The 22,058-nt window shown below is 35.3% G+C and overlaps 1 protein-coding gene and 1 long non-coding RNA gene across 2 annotated transcripts; both read right to left on the reverse strand.

The window, feature by feature from the left end:
* Positions 1–1,387: 1,387 nt before the first annotated feature.
* LOC120346891 (nuclear receptor coactivator 5-like) lies at positions 1,388–11,417 on the reverse strand. The gene is made up of 7 exons (XM_039416676.2): positions 11,236–11,417; positions 9,982–10,046; positions 9,685–9,757; positions 9,303–9,399; positions 8,845–8,953; positions 8,298–8,678; positions 1,388–2,740 (listed from the first exon to the last, which is right to left on the reverse strand). The coding sequence occupies exons 1-7, from the start codon at positions 11,286–11,288 to the stop codon at positions 2,343–2,345; spliced, it is 1,176 nt and encodes a 391-aa protein (XP_039272610.1). The 5' UTR covers positions 11,289–11,417; the 3' UTR covers positions 1,388–2,342.
* Positions 11,418–17,524: 6,107 nt separating this feature from the next.
* LOC144429665 (uncharacterized) lies at positions 17,525–19,811 on the reverse strand. The gene is made up of 3 exons (XR_013478962.1): positions 19,446–19,811; positions 19,210–19,344; positions 17,525–18,873 (listed from the first exon to the last, which is right to left on the reverse strand). It is a non-coding gene; the product is annotated as an uncharacterized LOC144429665 (long non-coding RNA).
* Positions 19,812–22,058: the final 2,247 nt, after the last annotated feature.

A 22,058-nucleotide genomic window follows, 5' to 3' on the forward strand; every position in this document is an offset into this window, starting at 1 on the left:
GCCTCTTTAACTAAATAATTTTCTATCAGCTTGTTTACGAGCATTTCAAAATTTTATGTCACAGATGGATACATTTGAAAATACCGCTTTGGCTTAAATATAAGATACATATACAATATAATTATTGTTATGTTTTGAGAGTAAAACCCTATAAATACTGGGAGGTTTAAATTGAAAAAAAAAATAAAATAAACATACAATCATCGTTTTGATACATCTATATAATTTTATCAATAGTCCCATTGGTTTATTTTATCAATAGTTCCAATTTTCCCATTGGCAAATCGATTCTCAAATGGAAATGTTTCAAAAAAAAAGTACATAAAATACTGAGAATTACAAAAATGTAAATACATAAAATGCATAATCTATTTTGAATATGTCCACATGGGATATACAGTTTACATTGATTTGATTTCAATAGTGTCAGATTCAAAGGAAAGTATTGAATAAATACTGGTGTTTTGGTACATTATGGGGACATAAACACATGGATCTAGAACAATATTTTGCACTAATTGGTTGAAACGAAAAAATATTGATATGAGTTAAATATCAAATGTTCGTTCCATAATAAATCTAAATTAAAGCGCTACATATCACATTTCAAATATCGAAAATGGTTTTTAAAGTGGATGTAGGAGAATCAGGATTCAATTTCAATACCTTCTTAGAATCACATACACATATATTGGAACTAACACAATTTTCTCCACACCTTTATTACACTTCAGCAATTTAACTTAAAACACAGACTACAACTGAGCTTTATGCATAACAAGAATACGCTGATGAAACAATTCTAACTTGCACTTTCACCACCTATGTGTGAAAAATAAAAACAAACAAAATTGAAATAGGTAGTAGTTATTAACAACATCATTTACGACATTATAGGTGTTGTTTCATATTATTTATTCAGTGGAATTTTAGATAGTAATCATCTCATATTTTGTGAATTTGAAATCATTCATGTATTGAAATAATACCATTTTGAAACATTATCTGTATTTAGATAGTATTGGGTTATATTAGTTGTAGAGATGACCACTCACAAGGAGGTCACTAATAAATGTGTTTTTGGTCTGAACATCAGATGCAAATTTACAGATATTACCTTAAATTTAATTTATTATTCCTCACATCAATAACATACTATAATGAACATTTGATTCACTTTGAATACTTCCTCAGAAGTCACGAAATGTTTCGATTTAAAACTAGAAAATCATGAAATGGTTAAGGAGTAATAACTATTTTAACATGGAAATTCTAAAAATTGGATATTTTCATGTTGAATAGCCACTTCCTTCTTACATAACTATCTTTAAATATCTTTTGTAAGAAACTCACCAATGATAATCTCCTGATAAGGAATAAACAAATATCATGCGAGTAGAATTTTATTCAATAAAAACAAGGAAATGAAAAAGCAACACAAGCAAATACGCACAAAACAGGGCTATACACAAGCACCCACTGATATGTAGAGCTAAAAGGTTTATGGAAATCTTCAGTTCATTATTGCTTATACAATTTGATCATACTATTAGTCTCAGCTGTATTGCTACTAAATATGACATACAAATTAAAGTTGTGACTACGAAATGCAGATTACTATTCGCTAGTCAAACTTGGAAGCAAAATATCGAATTTGAGAAATAGGAACGACACTACTACTAAGGTGCTGCAGTTTGTATTAGAAGTAAAAAAAACTCGTAATTGGATATAACAATCAACCCAAATACATTCTTTTGCATGTTTATGCTCTGAAAAATGACCCATCATAAAAAAATCAACAGCGAACAAAATTTATTTCACTTTATTATAATTGCAACGTTGAAATTAACCATCTGGAATAATTTTTAAATTTCATATAACAGCAAATGACATCCATAAACAATTTATTCAAATGTGACCTTAAATGGGGTAGATTAACCTCTTGGGGGCCAATTAAACCTGTATTGGAGACAAATTTCACAAGCAAAATGCATGACCAAATGTGACGTTGACCATGCAGAGGATTAAAACATGAACAAGATTACAACTTTCTCTGTTGAGTAATTTATGGATAGGATGGTTGGATAAGATCCATAGCCTTGCAGAACTAATAAAGTATAAATGGAATAGACAGTATACAAATTTAGGAGTTAATTTCCCTGCAAGATAAACAAGAGAATAAAGGTTGATAATCCCTGGCACAAGGAATAAACTGATGTTTGAAGTTTTGGCTCTCAAACGTGGCTTTGTGGCAATACATGAATCAACTTCGCCATCAAGTGTTCAACAAAAATAAGGAACTTGAAAATCGAAAATATGGTTGTGAGACCCAACAGATTTAATTAGTAAAACCCAGCAATAGCATGCCTTCCTGGCTTAGCGCGTTTCGCAGGTCGGCTATCATCCTTATAATCATCCCTGTCAGAATCATATTCAGTCTTAGTGTTGCTACTTGAAGTGCTGCTTTCACCTGTGCTTCGAATGTTGTTCAAGATATTAGGACCAGTTTTCATCAAGTTTTGTAATGCATTCTGTACTGTTGGATTATTGAAGTCTATTCCTACAGATTTTGACTTTCGATCTGATGAACTTGACGATGAAGCATAAGATGGCGCAGAACTAGATTGAATAGGAGAACTTACTGCTGCAACAACTGGTTTCACAGTTGACTGTTGCTTATTTCTGTTCCCAAACAATTGGGTTATTTTAGCTTGGAGCTCTTCTGCTTGTTGTGTTGATACTAGAATGATAAACAGATTGATGTTAGACACCATAAAACAGTCACACTCTGTGATAATCTAATAGAAATGAAAAAATCAATAGCACATTTATACATATACATATCAATATACATTTTAAAAATGACAAACAATAACGGACTGTGCATGTTTTGGGTCTGGGTGAGCTAAAATTGATTTTTAAAGTGGTATCATAATTTCAGTTAGACTGGAAATTAACATAACTTGAAAATCAATTATAAATATTATATACGAAAAGATGATATTTGAAAATGTATTCACAATTTTGATCACATTTTATTTAATTAATACAACTCATGATGCGTCACATTTTATGATTTATTACATCAAGATCTTAAACAGACTCACAGTCTAAGACAGGGTTGGGCAGAGATTTTTTGCATGGGCCACATTAAGGAAGCCTTTTCTACAAAGAGCCACATTGATTGAAAAGCTTAATTTTTTTATAGCATAGAATTAAAGGTAGCAACATTATTGATTCATAGATGATGAAAAAAACATGAATATTATTTTAACAATTCGTACTTTCGACATTTTAAGTAAAGTTTAGAGGGAAATTCAAATTTTGGGCGCTCCTGAAGTATGTGCTCTAAGATGGCACACAACCTGAACCCTAACCTGGTACACATACCAGTGTTCACTATTAGCGCACTTTTTTGCGAAAATTGCGAAGCACTTTCGCAACTTTTTTTAGGGACTGCGAAATAGCACTTTTTTCCGATTTTTAAGGGAAATAGCACTTTTTTCTGATTAGAATGGAATAAAAATTCAAAGTTAACAAATATTTTCGAGTATTAAGTTGACAAATAAGTAACATACTAGTACTTTTGTAACTCAATTCTGCATATCATAACGATATTTACCGGAATTCTCACCTATGAGATGCAGACATAGGAAATAAAGCTTTTGCATTAACGGCAAAATTCTTGTTTATAATATGATTATTATACAAGCACACCGCAAAAAACGCTTCTCCCGCAAAAAACGCTCCCCGGTGATTGAAACCAGATGTTGGAAATTGGAATAATACCCAGTGCGTTTCTTTGAACAAGAGTGGTCATGTGACTATCAATGATATCGATGAATTCAAAATGACTATAAAAGTGTTACTTGTTATAGTCACTTTGGATGAATTGTGACCAAACTGCACGATTTTCAAATCGGACGAAACTTTTAGCAGCATGTCACAGATTTGCAAAATCACCAAATTCACAAAATACCATTAAGTGCCATTTTATTGTAATCACAATGTTGAAAGGACGTGGCATTTTCCGGAATTTTTCGATATTTACACAACTATTTCTCATTGATATGCGAGGTTGGGTGGGCAAAATTCAATATTTTTTTGAATCGAATATTTTTAAGGAGTACCGAATAAACGTGGTGGAAACATTAAAAAATCGGCAACAAAGCCTTTTTACTGGTTAATTCCGTTGTAATCGCTAATTGTTCTTGTCACTGATCGTTTTGGCGGCGATATCCAGGTTTTGGGTAATCTATATTCCCGCCCTCTCTTTTTTACAAATATGAATTCTTGTGGGTCGGCGGACATGGAAGTTTTATATTTCGGGTTTACCCGTTCGTTCACATCGGCAACAGCTGTTGTAGACATTGAGGATTCAAATTAACATTTGCGTTGGCTTTAATATTACCTATCAAGATTTGTAAATTTACCGTCCTAATTTTATGCGAATGGTAATATTATTGTCCATACCGTGATGCAGATATTTATTAAGACGATAATTAACTTTCTCATGTATTTCTATGGTGATAAACTTCGCAAGTCTGAAATTGTGCCAATCCTGAATGTTGATTTAAAATAGTGATTGAATAATTCGGCAATAAAGGCATTTCTGCGTGGTCATAAGACGAGACGACGTTAATGAACAGCACTTCTTTTACAGGATATTTTACGTATGCGACTTAAGGCTAAAAAGATTGGGCTCGAGTGCTTTTTTTTTCGAGTGCTCGAGTGCCTCATAGAGGTCAGGCGCTAATTGTAACTAATTCCCTCAAGTTTCAACGTGTTTTCAACAAAACAATACCCCGGCGATAATTATAGCTAAAATGTTACCGAGCAATTCACAATTTAATTTATGGAATTTGCAAATTCACCAGTTTCTTGACAATTTTGATATTGTCACGCCCTAATTATTAGTGCAATAACTACTCCCCTTCTTCCGCGGCGGTTTGACGGGTTCTTTGTTCCATTCTTCAGGAAGTTCTGACACACGGGGGATATAGAATACTGAATCCGGAGGGTTGAATCCCTGTCCACTTACTGGTGATTTTCCGTTTTGAAATGCGTGAAACATTCTCTATTTTAAATTAAATGACGTTTCGCAGGCTAGAGTTCTCTCCGAAAATGATGTGTTCCAGACGTTAGTTAGACGATAGATAAAACATTAGATTAATAATTTTCGTGACGCCCCGTTTTCGAAAATACAAAGTTATATCGCAAAAAATGCGTTATGATACATTTGGAATGAAACATTATTTACGGTTAATTCAGATCATATTTTACTTTTCATGACACCCGGTATCCGAAAATACAGTTGTATCTCGAAAAATGTGTTTTGTTACATTTAAAATAAAACCTTTTTGCGATTAATTTAGATCAAATTACCCGTTTCCGAAAATACAAAGTTATATCACAAAAAAATGCGTTTTGTTACATTTATTTTGCATTCCCAATAAAATACATATTTTCCCTAATTAAGGTCGTCGATGAATCTGTTCCGGTCGTTCAAGCTCGACACACGTTTGTACGAGTGTGGACGGTTTTTTGGTCGACGATAAATTAAAAAAGTTGCCACACGATATTTGTATAACGATAATAACTGAAAATTAAGATTTTATAATAGAAGTGAATTTGTCTCAAGATGGTATTTTACGATTCCTCCCCACAGAAAATAAACACGCTGACAGGCTTGGTTATAATTGATATTCGTTTAATTTATTTTACACTATTAATAAACGCGCCACACCAATTGCGAACATATAAATTGCAGTCGCATCGGTATGGACTGTATGTTTTTGGCGCTCTCACATTAATAATAATTTTCAACAAAACAATACCCCGACGGTCATTAAAGCTGAATTCGTTACCGAATAGTTCACAATTTTATTTACGGAATTTGCAATTTCAAGATCTCACTTGATGATTTTGATGATGTCATGCCCTAATTATTACTGCCTAAATGCCTCAAAATACAACAAATGTAATCATTTTCGACTATAACAGGCGCAACAATTCGTAAACGAGCCGTTATAACGAAACTCGCGATTGATTTTACCTCTCTCTTGTTTACAATTTTAACATCCCGCCGGCCATGTATGGTCGAATAAAATGTTCACATATTCGAAACATGACTTGACCAAGGATGGAGGGGATCACTAAAGAGCTAATCAAAAGTACATACGCGAGGGTATGATATTAATATCGATAATATTTGTGAGCATATCACAGAACGGAAATATTTTTGCACCCGGCTGTTTGTTGGCAGAACAACGATACGCTAAAGTTAATTGATCGAATACAGGGAAGTATTTATTTATCATCTCACTTGCGAACATCGAGGTTTTGGCGGAATTGTACGATCATGTTGTCTTTCTTAAATAATAACTTTTTCAATAAATGTTCATTTTTCTTTTGCGTCTTTATTATATGTCGGGTTTTCATTTATTTTAAATTCGAAATTGTCCGAAATACTCCAACAGGTGTATAAGTACAATAATAATAGTACTTACCAGGGAAGTTTAATACACACGATGTGTGAAGGGCGTCGTAACTCCCGTTTATTAATTATAATTTTTTTTACATTCTGCTTAAAAAAACAACGCACGTAACTCTCGGGACCAAATCTCTTTGTTTTGTATGGCATCGTCTTGGCGACGAATTTATTGCCGACTGAATTTTAATTGTGTTTTAGGATAAGTTATTTTCTGTTTGTTGGTTCTTGGGTAGTAATTACTATTAATGTGAGATTTGTGCATATAAACGATTGTATATCGCGACTGGATGTCCGATATCTGAGAATGCGTAATTCTCTTTCAACAATAATTTTCAGGATATCAGCGGTCATGTGGTCGAATAAAAATTATTTATCAAATGGATTGGTATTTCGAGACTCTCTCAAAATTATTTGGGATCCACTATCATATCATTCGTTTATTTTTTATATTCATGTTTTTCTCAAGAATCACCCTCGTTATATTTAGTGTACCTTCGCAAAAGAAAACTCTTTGGTGTCATCGTTCCTATTAGTGTAATTGAAATATATGGAAACCTCGCAAGTGGCGTTGTGATGCGAATATTTGATACTAGGTCAGCAGCATTACTATGAGTGCTATTTATGAATGCTGAAAGTACATGACATTACTAAACATTTTGCCAATATATGATGTTTTCTGCCCGATTTAAACTAACTCGCACGCAAACCAAGGCATGTCGACATTTAAAAATTACTTGTCTTTGGGTAAGCTCTGAAATAGTATAATATAAATGTAAATGAGAAATTAGGTCACGCTAGCTCACGAAACGGGAGGATTTTCAAAGTGATCTTGTGTAATATTTCGGAGAAAAAAGTTTGAAAGGGAAGTAGGTCAACCTATCTCCTAAAACGGGAGTATCTTGCGGTAATATTTCGGAGGGAACGTAGGTTAACCTATCTTTTAAAACAGTGGGTGGCGACTTTCAAAGTGGTTCAAAATCACAAATTAATAATTATCAGATTAGATTTATGGGTAAATCACCTAACCCTAATTAGTTGATTGCTATTCATATTTGGGGGGGGGGGATTATTTTGCACGGGATTTGTACAAACGATCCACCCTGTAACTAATATGGTTTCCAGCCTGCCTCGTGTCTGTTAGATGAAAGGAGTAACAAATGTGAAGTCTTTGCTGTTTACGCGAGTAAGCAACTGACATCGTGGTACATTGCATGAAAGTTTTGTCGGGGCAGGTGTTAGCAGATGTCATTTCGTTGCCGATGAATTCGCTTGTTTTAATTAAACATGAATTCGCTTAAAGGGAACTCGGAAAAGGCTTCTCTTTAATTCATAATATTAACCGGAGGAGCGCTTTTTCGAGTATCTATGCCGTTTTAAATGGGTTATATGAAAGGCTAGGGCACCTAACTTGTTAAAATCGGCAAAAGCACTTTCGCACTTTTTTTTTCGACTGCGAAGCACTTTCGCACTCATAATTTGCTTAGAGTTAACACTGACACATACTATCTTCAGGTTGTGCACCATACTTCTGGAGATCCAAATTTTGTATGTAGTTATTTCACAACTTTTTGCAACGAGCAGGAGGGCCGCACACGCGGCCTGTGAGCATAGTTTGCTCATTCATGGTCTATAAAATGTGATGAATAATATGATACCATTTATATATGTGAAGTCCATCTCAAAGGACTAATATATTGAACACAAATGGTTTCAGTAGAGATTTTGATCAAACTCTTCGAAATAATGCAGTAACATATAGGAAGAAATAATGTATTGAGTACTATATAATACTTATGGCTCTTACCTATTGGTGCTGAACTGCTGGGTGGCTGCACTGGCTTGGGTGCATTGGTTGGGGTTGAAGAGGGTTTGGATTGCTTATTTTGATAAGTTGTGGAGATGGGACGTTTGGGGCTGCTCGAGCCTGTTAATCGAGCACGCTTTTGATTAAGAAAGCCAATGACTTTGTCCAGGTCAGCCAACCGCAGATTCTTTCCCTCAGCTAAATTGATGAGCAGAAGACTGAGTGTGGGATCGATCTCCTCGATTCCATGCTTGTCCGTCATTTCTCCTAGAGGTTGAGAAAGTGCCGGATCAGGTTTGGATCCAGCGAGCTTTAGCAAGTGTGCGTCGAAGTTGCGAGATATAAGCTTAAGCGCATCCTCATACGGCATGTTGCGATGCTCTACGGCAGCGGAAAAAAAGCGAAAACGAGTGTGAGATTAGTCAGAAAGTAAAACTACAATAAAATACCTTCAAACTGAAATACATATTGAGGCTTAACATATTGAGATATTAAAACAGTATAGACTCTTTTAATGAAAATATTCAGTCTTAAACATAAGCTATACCTTGTGGCTGGCCCTGCAGAATATTTATAGTGACAGATTGATGGATTTCATTCTGCAAATTGACACTTGCTGTATATAGTAGTCCGGTGGCTGTAGCATCATCTATTACCTAGAATAAGAATTTATGCTAGATTTTCCACAATCAAAACAATAAAATGCAAGAGTTCAAGGAAAAAAGACATTTCTTAAAAAAACTTGCAGTATTCGCAAAAAAGTGCACTTCTAGGGAACACTGGTGTCTAAGTTATTTTCTTATTATATACAAACTCTGCAAAGTTGTCAAACCTACATGCTATTTTGAGTTAGTTGAGTTTTTGTTATTTTGAAAAATTTATAGAATACCTTATTATCTTGTTTGACATTCAGATTTATGAAGCTGCATAGACAACACATAAAACATTATTTATAATAGCTAACTAATAAATTTGTCGCTAATGACATCCTCATCCATAGTTCACCTGACTTGGTGAAGTGAATTTGTCCAATATTACAATATCACAGATTAATCCTGTTCTTTTGAGCTTGCTTAGAAACATTTCCGCATAGTCACGGCACCTGAAATATAGAGTAAATAGATGAAGTAAAAAATATTTGGATATGTAGAAGTTGAACATCTTGAAGCACAGAAACTAACAAATAAAAAGTAGTGTAGTGTATACTGAGTAGTGAGTGTATATTAAGTAGTGTATACTGAACAAGCAGTACAATTTGACATCAACATAACTCAAAATGAGAAAGTGAAAAACAGAAACACTGACACATTTATGAGTGGGAACTGGGAAGAGACAGAATTGTTAACCAGATGACGTAATAGCTTACAAAAACCAAATATCATCATACCTTCTTTCAGGATCAATAACAATGACTTGTGCTTGTACGGACAGTGGATCAAGACCATGTAATAGCATTGGATCTGTGAAAATTGAAACAAAAAAAAGATGTATAGGGCATGGCAGGCAATTCGCATATTGCCTTATCATGTCTTGCTTGGATATCATGTTGTGAACTCTGCTGTTATAATATTTTTCACAGCAAAACATAATATTTTGAAATGATTTAAAAAAATGATATAACACATTTCATTGCTTAAAATCACACAGCTGAAATTATTCAATTACCAGTATTAATAAAACTTACCATCATATGGATCAGAATTCATGCTAAGTGAATCTCGACGAAGCATGTCTAAAATTGGACCTGACCTGGAAACAATCAAACAGAAGGTCAGAATACTGAGCATGATATGAACATGTCAATTAGAGTACAGCACGTCGGAGCATGTAAAGAAAGTGTGGTTGAGTACTACACAATTATGCAAGTGCAGTTTTAAGTATTTCATGGCGTCTGCAGCTGCCACAAAACCATGGCGGTATTTCCATACCATGGCCGCTACGGCCAAACCTATGGCGACTGACTTTTTAGCTGCCACAAACCAATGTCGAGCTGCCGTTACCGCGGCAGCAAATTGAAAACCAATGGCAGGTAAAATTTTGCTGCCGTAACCGCGGCAGGTGGGCCGTAAGGACAGGGCTGTCCCTTATTGTGACAAATATTGGGTAAGTTGGAACGTTTTTTTTATGGATACAGTCTTGATGGATTTGGGGTTAGGGTTAGGGTTTAAGTAGATATAATTCCGCATGATCAATTAGAATTTGGTACATTAGTTTGTGAATATACCGTTAATACTGATTACTGAATACAGAATAGCGCTATAAAACCATGGCAAGAGCTGCCGCGGTTCGTTCGTGGCAGGAGCTGCCATGAAGTGGTAAGAACTGCGCCTCCAATTATGGGTAACTAAATATGCAAATATAGGTTTAAATGGATATTCATGTTGCTATGCGTACAAAATATAGCTCAATTAAGTTTTCCCAAAGTGATGATTAGGCTGAATAGTAGATGATGAGTGGATTATGTCTGGCTGGTCTATATTTTATATTATTTCATTGTGGAAAAAACAGTTTTTCAGTCAAATTTCAAACAGAGGTAAGCATCATGCTAAGCGTTAGGAATATGCTCGCCAAAGCACCTCTGATTACTCTGCCATCAAGTCCATGCTCTCGAAAACAAATAACCAATCCCATACCCGACATGGAATGGTAAACGGACGAGTGGCCGTGGTTCGCCATATGATTAAGCCGTTTTATCAGCTTCCCTCTGCCCCGGGATAAATCTGTAAATCCTATCCTATACATGATGACATGCAATCCACAACAACTCAACAGCAGTGGTATTATTCATACACAAGGGTTAACGCTAGCATATGTTTCTCATCTCATTTTACCATGCCACAGTTTTAAGTTTTCACACGTTTTCAGGCTTTATAATCTGATTGGATTTTAGCAGAGTAGAAGGACTTAAATAGAGTAAATAATGTAAAGTTATACTAACCTGTATAAATCCCTTTGTGGTCCATATGGTTTTCGTCCTCTACGTTGATTCATCTTGCACTTCGCAAAAAACACATACAGACATATAAATTAGAAATTCTCAACCTAATATTGCACAATTGCAGAACTGCAACTACAGAAACATATAGTTTTCTGGTCCTGCATTTTTTTATAATAAAAGATGGACAAAAATGAAATATTATCGAAGTTATTATGTACAGTACGGTACCGGTACATACCGGTAGCGGCTTGCAACTTGGCAGAAACATTGACAAAATACTGAGCATCTATTTGGGAAGAAGTGGCATTTTTAGACTATTATCCACTAGCGTCCAAAGTCTTGCACATTCAAAATGTTTTTTAAAAGGACATTCAGACATTACGAAACTTAATGATAATATCATAATTCTGAAATTAATTTCATATTATCGAATTAGGCCAATGTTCTTGGTTTTACACCATGGGTAGCATTATTTTTTCTAGTATGTCAATGATTACACTGAACTGCAGACCAATACTAACCCTTCCATATTTCTAAGTCTGTTTTACCTAACCTCTATATACCGGTACAGATATACCGGTACCTGTACAGCTGTACGGTACCGTATAGATAGACTACGATATATCAGTATAAATATTCATGCACACGCATTATACTACGGTACCGGTACCGGTACCAAACACGTCGGGAATACAGATAACTTTTACCGGTATATCTTATATAGTCTACTTCATATCCACACATTCGTTCATTCAGTCATTGCTTCAATAAATTGGCTTTGTCCCAGTTTTTTCATGTTTTTCAATACCGGAGAACGAGCAAAACTTAAGAATAAAGTTATGTGTAATGCACGTGCTCTTTCACCAAAATTAACATGCATAATAACATTTACTACTAATGTATTGCTACTAAATTTTGAAGTGTCAATAGCTTATACATAGAGTCGTATCAATTTTCGCATATGCCGCGCTGAGGTATAGCGACGATCAACCGTGATGATGCCAGCCACTAGACTAGAGCAGGGGTCCGCAACTACGGGGTCGCGAAGCCCTCCGCTCTCGGTCGCATACCAATTTAAATGTGCCATAAATATGAGCATCGCGTCAGTGTAGCGTATTTGTGTTAGTGTTGAGCACAAACAGGATTCAGGACTCCGGCAGGGTTTTCAACAAACAGGATCGGATCAGGAGTGGGAATATTCTCGGTTGCCCGGAGTCAACCGTACGTCTATACGTACCGGTACAGGCATAATTTGAACGGACTTGAAATATCTGTACCGTACATAAATATTAATACATAATCGTGCTTCGTTAGGATGATACCATTTATGAATCTGTGTTTACCGGTACCACTTCTGTATCGGTACAAGCCTGAACCGGGTGTTTTATAATTTTGAACAGAATTCTGGTGTTTCTGTGTTTGGATGCGGTTGTCGGGTTGTAGCGAATACCGGTACCGTAACTCACATGCAGACATGCCTGTATGTGTCGTGAATTTGGTGTGCATTACCAAAGAAATGCATCGTATTAAGATTGTAATTAATAAATAGAACAAAATAGTATAAATTGAAGTGGATATTGGAAAGAAACTCGACGTCAGATCATATTGGAAGATATTCTGAACTTGGATAATTATTACATAGACTGCCGGTACGCTGCACACGTAAAGATTTGTTTGGGATATAAACTTGCCAGAAACCAATGGGGATGGGGCCACGACACGAGAAAAAATTTGTAAAAGATAAATGTAGAAAACCTTTGTTTAAACATAAGTTGTTAATCATAGTTTGCACTGGACCAAAGATATGGGAACTAGAGATGTACCGATACCACTTTTGTCGCCGATACCGATCCGATACCAGCTAAAAACACCGATACCGATACGCCGATACTACAAAAAGGCCGATATTACCGATATTCCGATTCCGATACCGATACCATGTAATTATTACTTAATTTGGTATGCTGTTTAGGGCAGACGGGTTAAAACAATGGTCTTTAAGCGTTGTTCATAGTACACATTATTTCAGATCGAAAAAAAGATATATATATATCACATAATATGAAATTAATGTTTGGTATCCATATGCTGTAACTGATTAAGATACATTGTACAGTAACGCTAGTAATCTCGGTGTTCAATTAGAAAACTCATAAGCCGGGATGTCCAATTTGAATTTAATGTTAATATCGCGAGCTTCGAATATCGTTATTCGTGTTTAAAAGAATATCGAATATCACCCACACATTCTAGCGCCGCCGTCCTACGTTCAAAATAAAAGCATTTTACAAATATTTAATTTAGTGGGTAATGGTAATCGTCGACGCAATAAGTCAAAGCCAACATGAAAGAATATCAATCAGCACCGACAAAAAGAAGGCCCACCGATAACCGTTGAAGATGTTTTTTTACTTCACTATTTTATAATATTTTACAATTGCTATCATATATTTTGAGACAGTCTAGGGCTAGGCGGTCAAGTCAATATATCTATAAAGAAATTGTGTAGTTAAGCAGAATTAAAATTAATACCTGTGTAGTGGGATAATTGTGTCGGAATTTAGTTTATCGATGTCGACGGACTAAATGATACTCGTACTTGACGACAAACAGTCAGAATTTATACCCGTACCAAAAGTCCATGTGCCGTTAATAAGGAAGAACCCCAATTCCACTGTATGATTTAAAACTGGGCGCCTAGTTGCTTTTTGTTATGTGCTGTGTTGATATATTTCTTCATAAAAACTATGTAGTATTAAAAATGTTAATATAAAAATTTGACAGCGAAAATAGCCAAATTAGTTGAGCTAGTTTAGCTGATAAATAGCTAAAAACACGTGAATCCTATTCTCTCGCTGGGGTGGGAACATGTATGGCTCATAGCTCACGATCTCTCCAGACAAAAATAAATTAAAAAGTAGTATTCCAACTTATCTTTTAAAACATTCTGGACCATATTCAAAAGGTAAATATATCGGTAATATCGGCCTTAATCTAACCGATACCGATACATGGCCGATACCGAAAAAATGGCCGATATTGCCGATACCGATACATCGGTACATCTCTAATGGGAACAATAGAGAGCGCATAAAATGCGGCCACTTTCATAAGCGCTATTGTAAGAAATTTATTGTCGCCATGTCCCAGCATGATAATTATAAACTTTTATTGAATGATCTAGTTTGCATAATTGACGATCCAGCGAAGGAAGTAAATAAACAATAAGACTATGCGGGAAATAGAGACAATAGATCCGTGGGGGTCTCGAAACTTGTTTTCCGATCAATGGAGGTTTGTTGCATGATGACATTGTTAATCGATGTGGGGTATTTTTCATCTCTGTAGTTTTTTTCTCATCTGCTATGTACCCTTTGTATCTGAAAATTAATGTCTGAAAAGTAGGATGTCCTTAACTCACTAAATCTAATAGAATTCCAATAAATGTCTCTTAAGCTTGGATCTAAATTCGGACGTCGTTTTCGAGCTTTTACTATTAGGCAATGGGTTCTATACTTTAGGTCCAAAGAATGTGATCGATTCTTGTGTTATTGATGTTCTAACATTCGGAACAAAAAATCTGTCGTGACTTCTGCTATTTCGGGTATTATTATTCGCGATTAAAGCAACTAGGGAGTTGACCAGTAGAAGAAATAACATCAATGTGCAAATCTCTAGTGTTAGTAAATCTTCAACACGTAGTAGTTTTGCTGGGATCGAAAGTCGGGGAAGCATTCATTACATAGAGTCGTAGACAATTGTGTTGTTTCGTAGCAATGCGAGGTTAGCAGTAGCCGTGTGGAATTGCTTGATAAAGACAGATGATGAGATTTTTCCATTCTAAATTAAATAGTTAGGGGGCTGTCTAAGGCATTCTTGATTAAATTCAAAATTTAGCGGGGTTAAGAATTTTAAAGGTAGTTTGAGTCACAAATAATGTCGACAAACTGGTTACTGAAGAATACTCCAAAAAACCCGCGAACAGAAGATACAAAGGTGAAATTAGGTGAGAACAGAACACCGCACCTTCAAACATCTTTGCGTCTTCAAGCAGCGGAGATCAACGCCCGACAAAAGACTCGTCTTCTCACCCTCATCGGATAGAAATACAGCACTCAAACCATCTTAATAAGCGGTAATACGGCGAAGAATTTATAAAGCTTGGTTTCACGTGTGTTCTTATAAATGATGAGTTACGTCCTCAATGTGTTGATTGTTCCGATGTTTTTGCCAACGAAAGCAGTGAAATTGAAAGGCCATCTTACAGCAAAGCATCCAAAATTTATTGACAAACCAATACATTTTTCCGCCGATTAAAAAAAGAATTGTTAAGCGAAAAGAAAACAATGACAAAATATCTAAGCGAATAACAAGATCGAAGCTTTCAAAAAGAAAATTTAACACTGGACTGCCAGTTTGCGAAACAGTCTATAATCAGTCATCTTCATGATCTTTCGCAGTGGTTTAATAAATATTTTCCCGAAAACACAACACCACAGCAACACGACTGGATATTACCACGTTTCACAGTATCAAATATACAACATCTATCATTAGATTTGATTGAAGCATTGGATGACTTGTCGGGTGATCGCGGGTTAAAGATCGCATTTGATGGCAAAAAAATTCGTCTGAATTTTGGATTTCAGTTGCAAAAGAATATCCGGAGTTATCAGCTGCTGCAATGAATTTTCTGTTGTCATTCGGAACTACCTACTTATGTGAAAAGACCTTTTCTGCGTTTTCATGCATGTAAAAAACAAATACAGATCAAGGTTAAAAAGGAGAATATCGGTTGGAAACCGAAGACTTATCGATCGATAGTTAGGGGATCCCCCAAAACAGAAACTGCAGTTTCGATTCATCCTCTCTTGTAACTTGCGCACTGCGCATCGCACACACACACTCGGCGGGTTTCAAAATTCTCTCGCTTTACAAAAATCTAGATCACTATATCAATAATTGATTGATAACTCGCCAATTAAACGACATAATTCGCCCAAAATCAATAGGATTCTGGTCCGAGATAAGATGAATGCACATGCAAAATCTGGAGCAGATTCAATCCCGCTTTCGTGAGATATCGTGTGCATCTAACAGACACACACACACACACAGACAGACATACATACAAATACCTATCAATATACTTACCGATCTTAAGATCGATAAGTAATAAAAGAAGATCTTCGAGTTGCTGCCGTATTATTCATAATAAACGCTATTATTCACGATTTTATGTGATAAGTTTCATATAATTTTGTCTTAAGAAAATTGCTAGTGTCAATAATAGTTATATAATCGATATGCGACTGACTTTTCAGCTGCCACAAACGAATGACGAGTTGCCGTTACCGCGGCAGCAAATTGAAAACCAATGACAGGTAAAATTTTGCTGCCGTAACCACGGCAGGTGGGCCGTAAAGACAGGGTAACAAATATTGGGTAAGTTAGAACGTTTTTCCTATGGATACAGTTTTGATGGATTTGAGGTTAGGGTTTAGGTAGATATAATTCCGCATGATCAATTAAAATCTGGTACAATAATTTGTGAATATACCGTTAATACTGATTACTGAATAGCGCTATAAAGCCATGGCAAGAGCTGCCGCGGTTTGTTCGTGGCAGGAGCTGCCATGAAGTGGTAAGAACTACGCCTCCGAGAATAACTACCGTATTTCCCGGCGAATAAGTCTACCTCGTAAATAAGACGAAGCACGTTTCGGAGCCTGAAAAATGGGTTTTTGCATATAACCTCCCAATAATGGCAGTAAAATCGCATCAACATCGGAATCTCAAATTACCATGCAACGGCTTCTGAGCGGTCGCCGCTTTTGCGTATTGGTTAAAATAGGCTACAATGACTTTTTCTTGTAGCGTCAAATTTTACATGTGCATTCATCATATCTCGGACCAAAAGATTTTAGATGAATTATGTCGCATAATTAGTGAGTTATTAATTTTTTTTTTTTTCGGGGAAGATCGACGAGTCGGCGGTCTCCGATCGCTGTCAGGTATTTAGTTTTGATACATATTTTTGCGCTCTCGCGAACTCTATATCGCCGTTATAAAAATCCCAAGATCTGCTATTAAATCCCGGAAAGTACAATTTTATTCACGACATACATACATGTTCATCACCTCGAAACGGAATGTGTTGCTTCACTGATTTAATTGTGATCGATTTAATATCGATAGCGATAATATCCCACAGAGTAAACTTTATTTCAAAAAAATGATTTATTATAATTAGCTACTAAGGTTAGCTGAAACCGCTGAATAGCACAGATTCTCCATCGAGGCAAGGTCATTTATGAAATCACTTCTATATTGCACTTTGAGCAGTACAAAATTACCTCTATTTACTGCTGGGACGGAACGTCGTAAAATATAACTGACAAAAGAATATGCTAATAAAATCCATAATGCCATAAAACTGAATTTTAATTCAATTTTCTTGAAATTCATCTTAGTTTAATTGAGGTATGTAGATTAAAAAATAAGCCACTTAAAGTAACTACAATTCCACATTTAAGTATGAAAAGGTATTACCCAGATCAATAATTTTTAAGTCCAAATGGTCCAAAAATGGACATTTGGTTCCGAAATTCTTTAAACATCAAAAAAGTAAATAATGATAAACAAAAATTGCGGTAAATTAAAAATAATATGGTATGAAACGCACAAAACTGCATATTAAAAAGAACAGATGACTCCAACAATATGTGATGTTTGTGCCTTGTCGCCATCTTTTACTCGTAATTTTATGATTTCTTGTAATGCTGATTTTACATCAGAATCCAGTTCTCCCTGTAATAAAGGTAAAAGAAATATTCCAGGATAGGATTTTCATATTTATTCCAGGGAAGAAATTGAATAGTAACTTGGATTGCCAAAGTATCATGGTAATGTTATAGAACAGGGTTGTGCAACCTGCGGGCCAAATGCAGCCTATAAGATAAAATTGTGCGACCCGCAGATAAGTGCCAATTTTGAATGTTGTGCGGCCCGCGAAACAAGTTTTTTGTTTATTCTGATATGTAGGAGTAATTCCAACCCCTTTGCGTTGCAAAGTCTATACCCGAGTCCAGTTTATTATCTATGCCCATGACATTGCAATGCCCTAACGTCTAGTCTGTGCGAGGTAAATGAATGTCATAAAATTTTTGTGCCTGCAACCACTAGAGATTCATTGTTACATAAAGGTACGGTCCGCGGTTTCACCCAGGTATTTGTATCTGGCCCTCCTGTATTAAAGATCGCACCCCTGTTGGAGACCTTTTAAATGACCAGCAACTAACTTTTTGAAATCACCCTAAGGTTACAACTGGCTTGTAGAAAATTAAATTGAACTATTAATTAGAAGTTAATTGCTGACACAGATCAAAGTGTACAATTCATTTCTACAAATTTCTGACAACGGTGTGCTTATGTCATTCATTTTTACAGACCATGAATAACCTAATTCCTTACGACCAAAAGTACAGAACAAGACAGAAAAAGTGACTTGTTTTATCAGGATATCATAAAAATACACGTTTATATACGACATAATACAAAAACATATCTTCCTGTAACGGCGGCTAAAAGATGACCTCTGTAGATTGCAATTGTGTCCCTGTACCGTTTATCAGATTCCTAAAAATAAAAAACACCTTTAGAAAAAACTTTTTAATTCATAACAAATATAATTCATTCACGAATGTGAACAAATTGATGGGAGGAGACCTAAATTATTATTGTAAATTATTGTTACACACACTCGTTCAAAGCCCTAAACAAGTAGCCTACATAACAAATAATTGTATTCACCAAAAAGAATCAGAATTCTGACCTGGATTACCAATTTCAGGACTTACTGCTCACAACGTTGGTCCAAACCACTCAGATTGCAAACAAAATATTGAACCCCCGATCCTAGCAACTATAATGCAGCCAAATATCAATCCATCAAAACAAAAAACTTGCAATCACCTGTGTATGAGATGATAAATTTTCTAATTGCCTTTTCAAATTCACAATTTTGTTCCTCTCCGATTCATTTCTTTCTCCTTGTTTTGCTGACAATCGTAAAGTCATATCTCGACGTGATTTTCGAAGGCCGTTGATCTAAAATTATCAAAGTTAGAACATTTTATATATATATACGTTTATCTCAGATTTATACTTTACCATGCACTTTTATCCATTTAGCCACACATGGTATCTACCTCTCCGGTCGCTTTTTCCAGCTTATGTTTCGAATCGGTTAATTGTTGTCGTAGAATATTAACTTGAACTTCAGATTCGTGACATTTTGATTTCAAGGTACTAACGTCCGCTTCATATTTTGTTGATTTTGCCTCACTCTAGTTACGCTCGACTCGTAAATCGGATATTTCCTGAAATACAGTCAGCTTATTACAAATTGTAAAAACTTAATGAGGTGGGTGATCTGTACATACAAAGAAAATACTGTAAGAATATCAGACTAAAAATGCCAGTCTCAAATCATAATTATATTATTTTTCTTTCATGGATTTGGAGAGTTGTTTTAATTATTTTATCAATTTCAGAAATATGAGTTATAAAATTTTGTTCACGCCTATGTTACCAATAACCATATATATAAATAAACCTTGTATAAAACGATAAGTATCACAATTGAGATTTTGTATTGATCGACCTTTTAACAGATTGTAGTAGGACTACCATAACTTCAATGAACGAAACCATATAGGCTATATATATTTTTCAAGATCAATTTTATCCACAATCAAAACAATATTGAAAAAATAAACTCTCACAAAAGAAGATATTGTCCTAGCTGTATGTCTGATTTTATTAGATAATGCAACACCTACGTAGTTATCAGGTATTGGTAAACTATACAAGAAATTTAATATGGGTCCTAAGGTTTGAATTCGGTGGGGGGCAATTATGCGCGGAAAGATTGCTGGACACCTTGTCTTCATGGCTACTGTAACTGCTGGCCGGTTAAGATTTCCTGCACCATAAAGTCCAATCATCTGAAAAAAAATAACTTGGTAACTGTTACCATACCCGACATAGACTGGTAACCGGACACACAAGAGTTCATAGTTTGCAATATGATTAAGCCCTCTTTTGGCTATCCTGTCCCCTGGGATAAATATTAAAATTCTATTTTATCCAAATTCACTACATTTAATGTAACAAGAGTGAACTAGACTTATTCGCTTTCATGATAGGAAGAGCCAACTTCTAACTACTTATCCTTCTTCTATGCTTTTGTTCCGATGGATCCACATGTATATTTTGCAAGCTCGCTGTAAAAGGAATGAAGATAAATAATATTTATGTAACTTTTCCTCTGACCAAAGTCAGACTTCCTCAGGTATATCATTACAGACTATATTGAAAAATGTGACTTTATAATTATCTGGGGCATATGTATAGACAGGTCATTGAAATGGAATATTCAAATAACGCACTTTGCTGCTAAGTAATATAAGTCGGTTGGATACTGTGCATATTTCGACATTTTATTGCGGTAACAACTTTGAGCATCGTTTATAACTCTCTATTCCGTTCACATATTCAATATGTATTAGGTATTTTTGTATTGGGATCAGCTGATAAAACTCTATTACGGCGAACTGAATAATAAATAGGAGAAATCCTGCAGAATAAATATGTGCTGTGTCCGGCACTGGCCATTATGCACAACTTAATCATATCTATCATAAACTTCAAATTATTAAAATGTTAGATAGTCATAAAATTTGATTCCCAGATACTGTTTATGACAGGCTATCTTGAATTCTATACTTCACTTTTGGCCTATTTAATTAGGCTACTGTATTAACTCTTTTTTGAGATCTACTGTGAATCTGATTGTCGTATCAAGTATTTTATGTATTTATTGTGTTATTTTTGTTTTTACTTATGTTTATTTGTTTGTGCTGTTTTTATATGAACCGCAGTGGTCTGAAGTAATGAACTAATTAACTAATAGAAGCATAATAAATAAAATTCAACACCCTTTTTTACTGGGGACTGGAAGCCGAGGGATTTGGGTCGAGACCCTGGGCTTTGTCATTTCTAACCCCCACCTGACTACTATATTAAAAATTATACCAACCACGACAATAGGAGAAAATATCTGGATTTAGTGAATTTTTTTCGTTGACAATAAATTTTGGTGAGCTCTGTTGCGGTATTTTGGGAAAATTGTGGGTAAAATATTCCGTTTTGACCTCAGTATCCATATATTCAAGGCATCGCTCTCTTGTTTCACCAATATCGATTTCGTTCCACAGAGTTATATTTTATTTATATATAATCATATCCAAAAATATCGAAACTTTCAAATAATTTTTCCTTCGCTACGAGCCTACGACACACCTGTGTAACCGCGAATTTTCGACACTTTTACATACCAATACCTAGGAAAGAAAATAATGAAAGTATAATAACGACATGGAATTGGATTGGCCCAATACACAACCCCAAATTTTAACGCTGGCTGTACAAACGCAAGCCCAACTAACACATTGGATAATTTGATAGCGAATAAATGTATATATGGCCATGCTATACATAATATAAATTTAGGAAATATTGCTAAAGGGGTATGTTAGGATATATTAAAAAGAGGTGGCGAAGCAAAAAAGGTTGGGAACCACTGCCGTAGACGATTCAAAAACATGTTTTGCGATCTTGTAACCGCAAATATGACGTAATAGTAATTTGTATTTCGTATCGCCTATTCGTCATAAACGAAAAGACACACCGACACAGGTCAACCAATGACAAACGACAGAACCGGCGAACAAATAGCTCTCCCGTCTTGTCTACTCAAT

The sequence above is a fragment of the Styela clava genome, chromosome 11 (assembly GCF_964204865.1).
Source record: "Styela clava chromosome 11, kaStyClav1.hap1.2, whole genome shotgun sequence".
Taxonomy (NCBI): Eukaryota; Metazoa; Chordata; class Ascidiacea; order Stolidobranchia; family Styelidae; genus Styela; species Styela clava.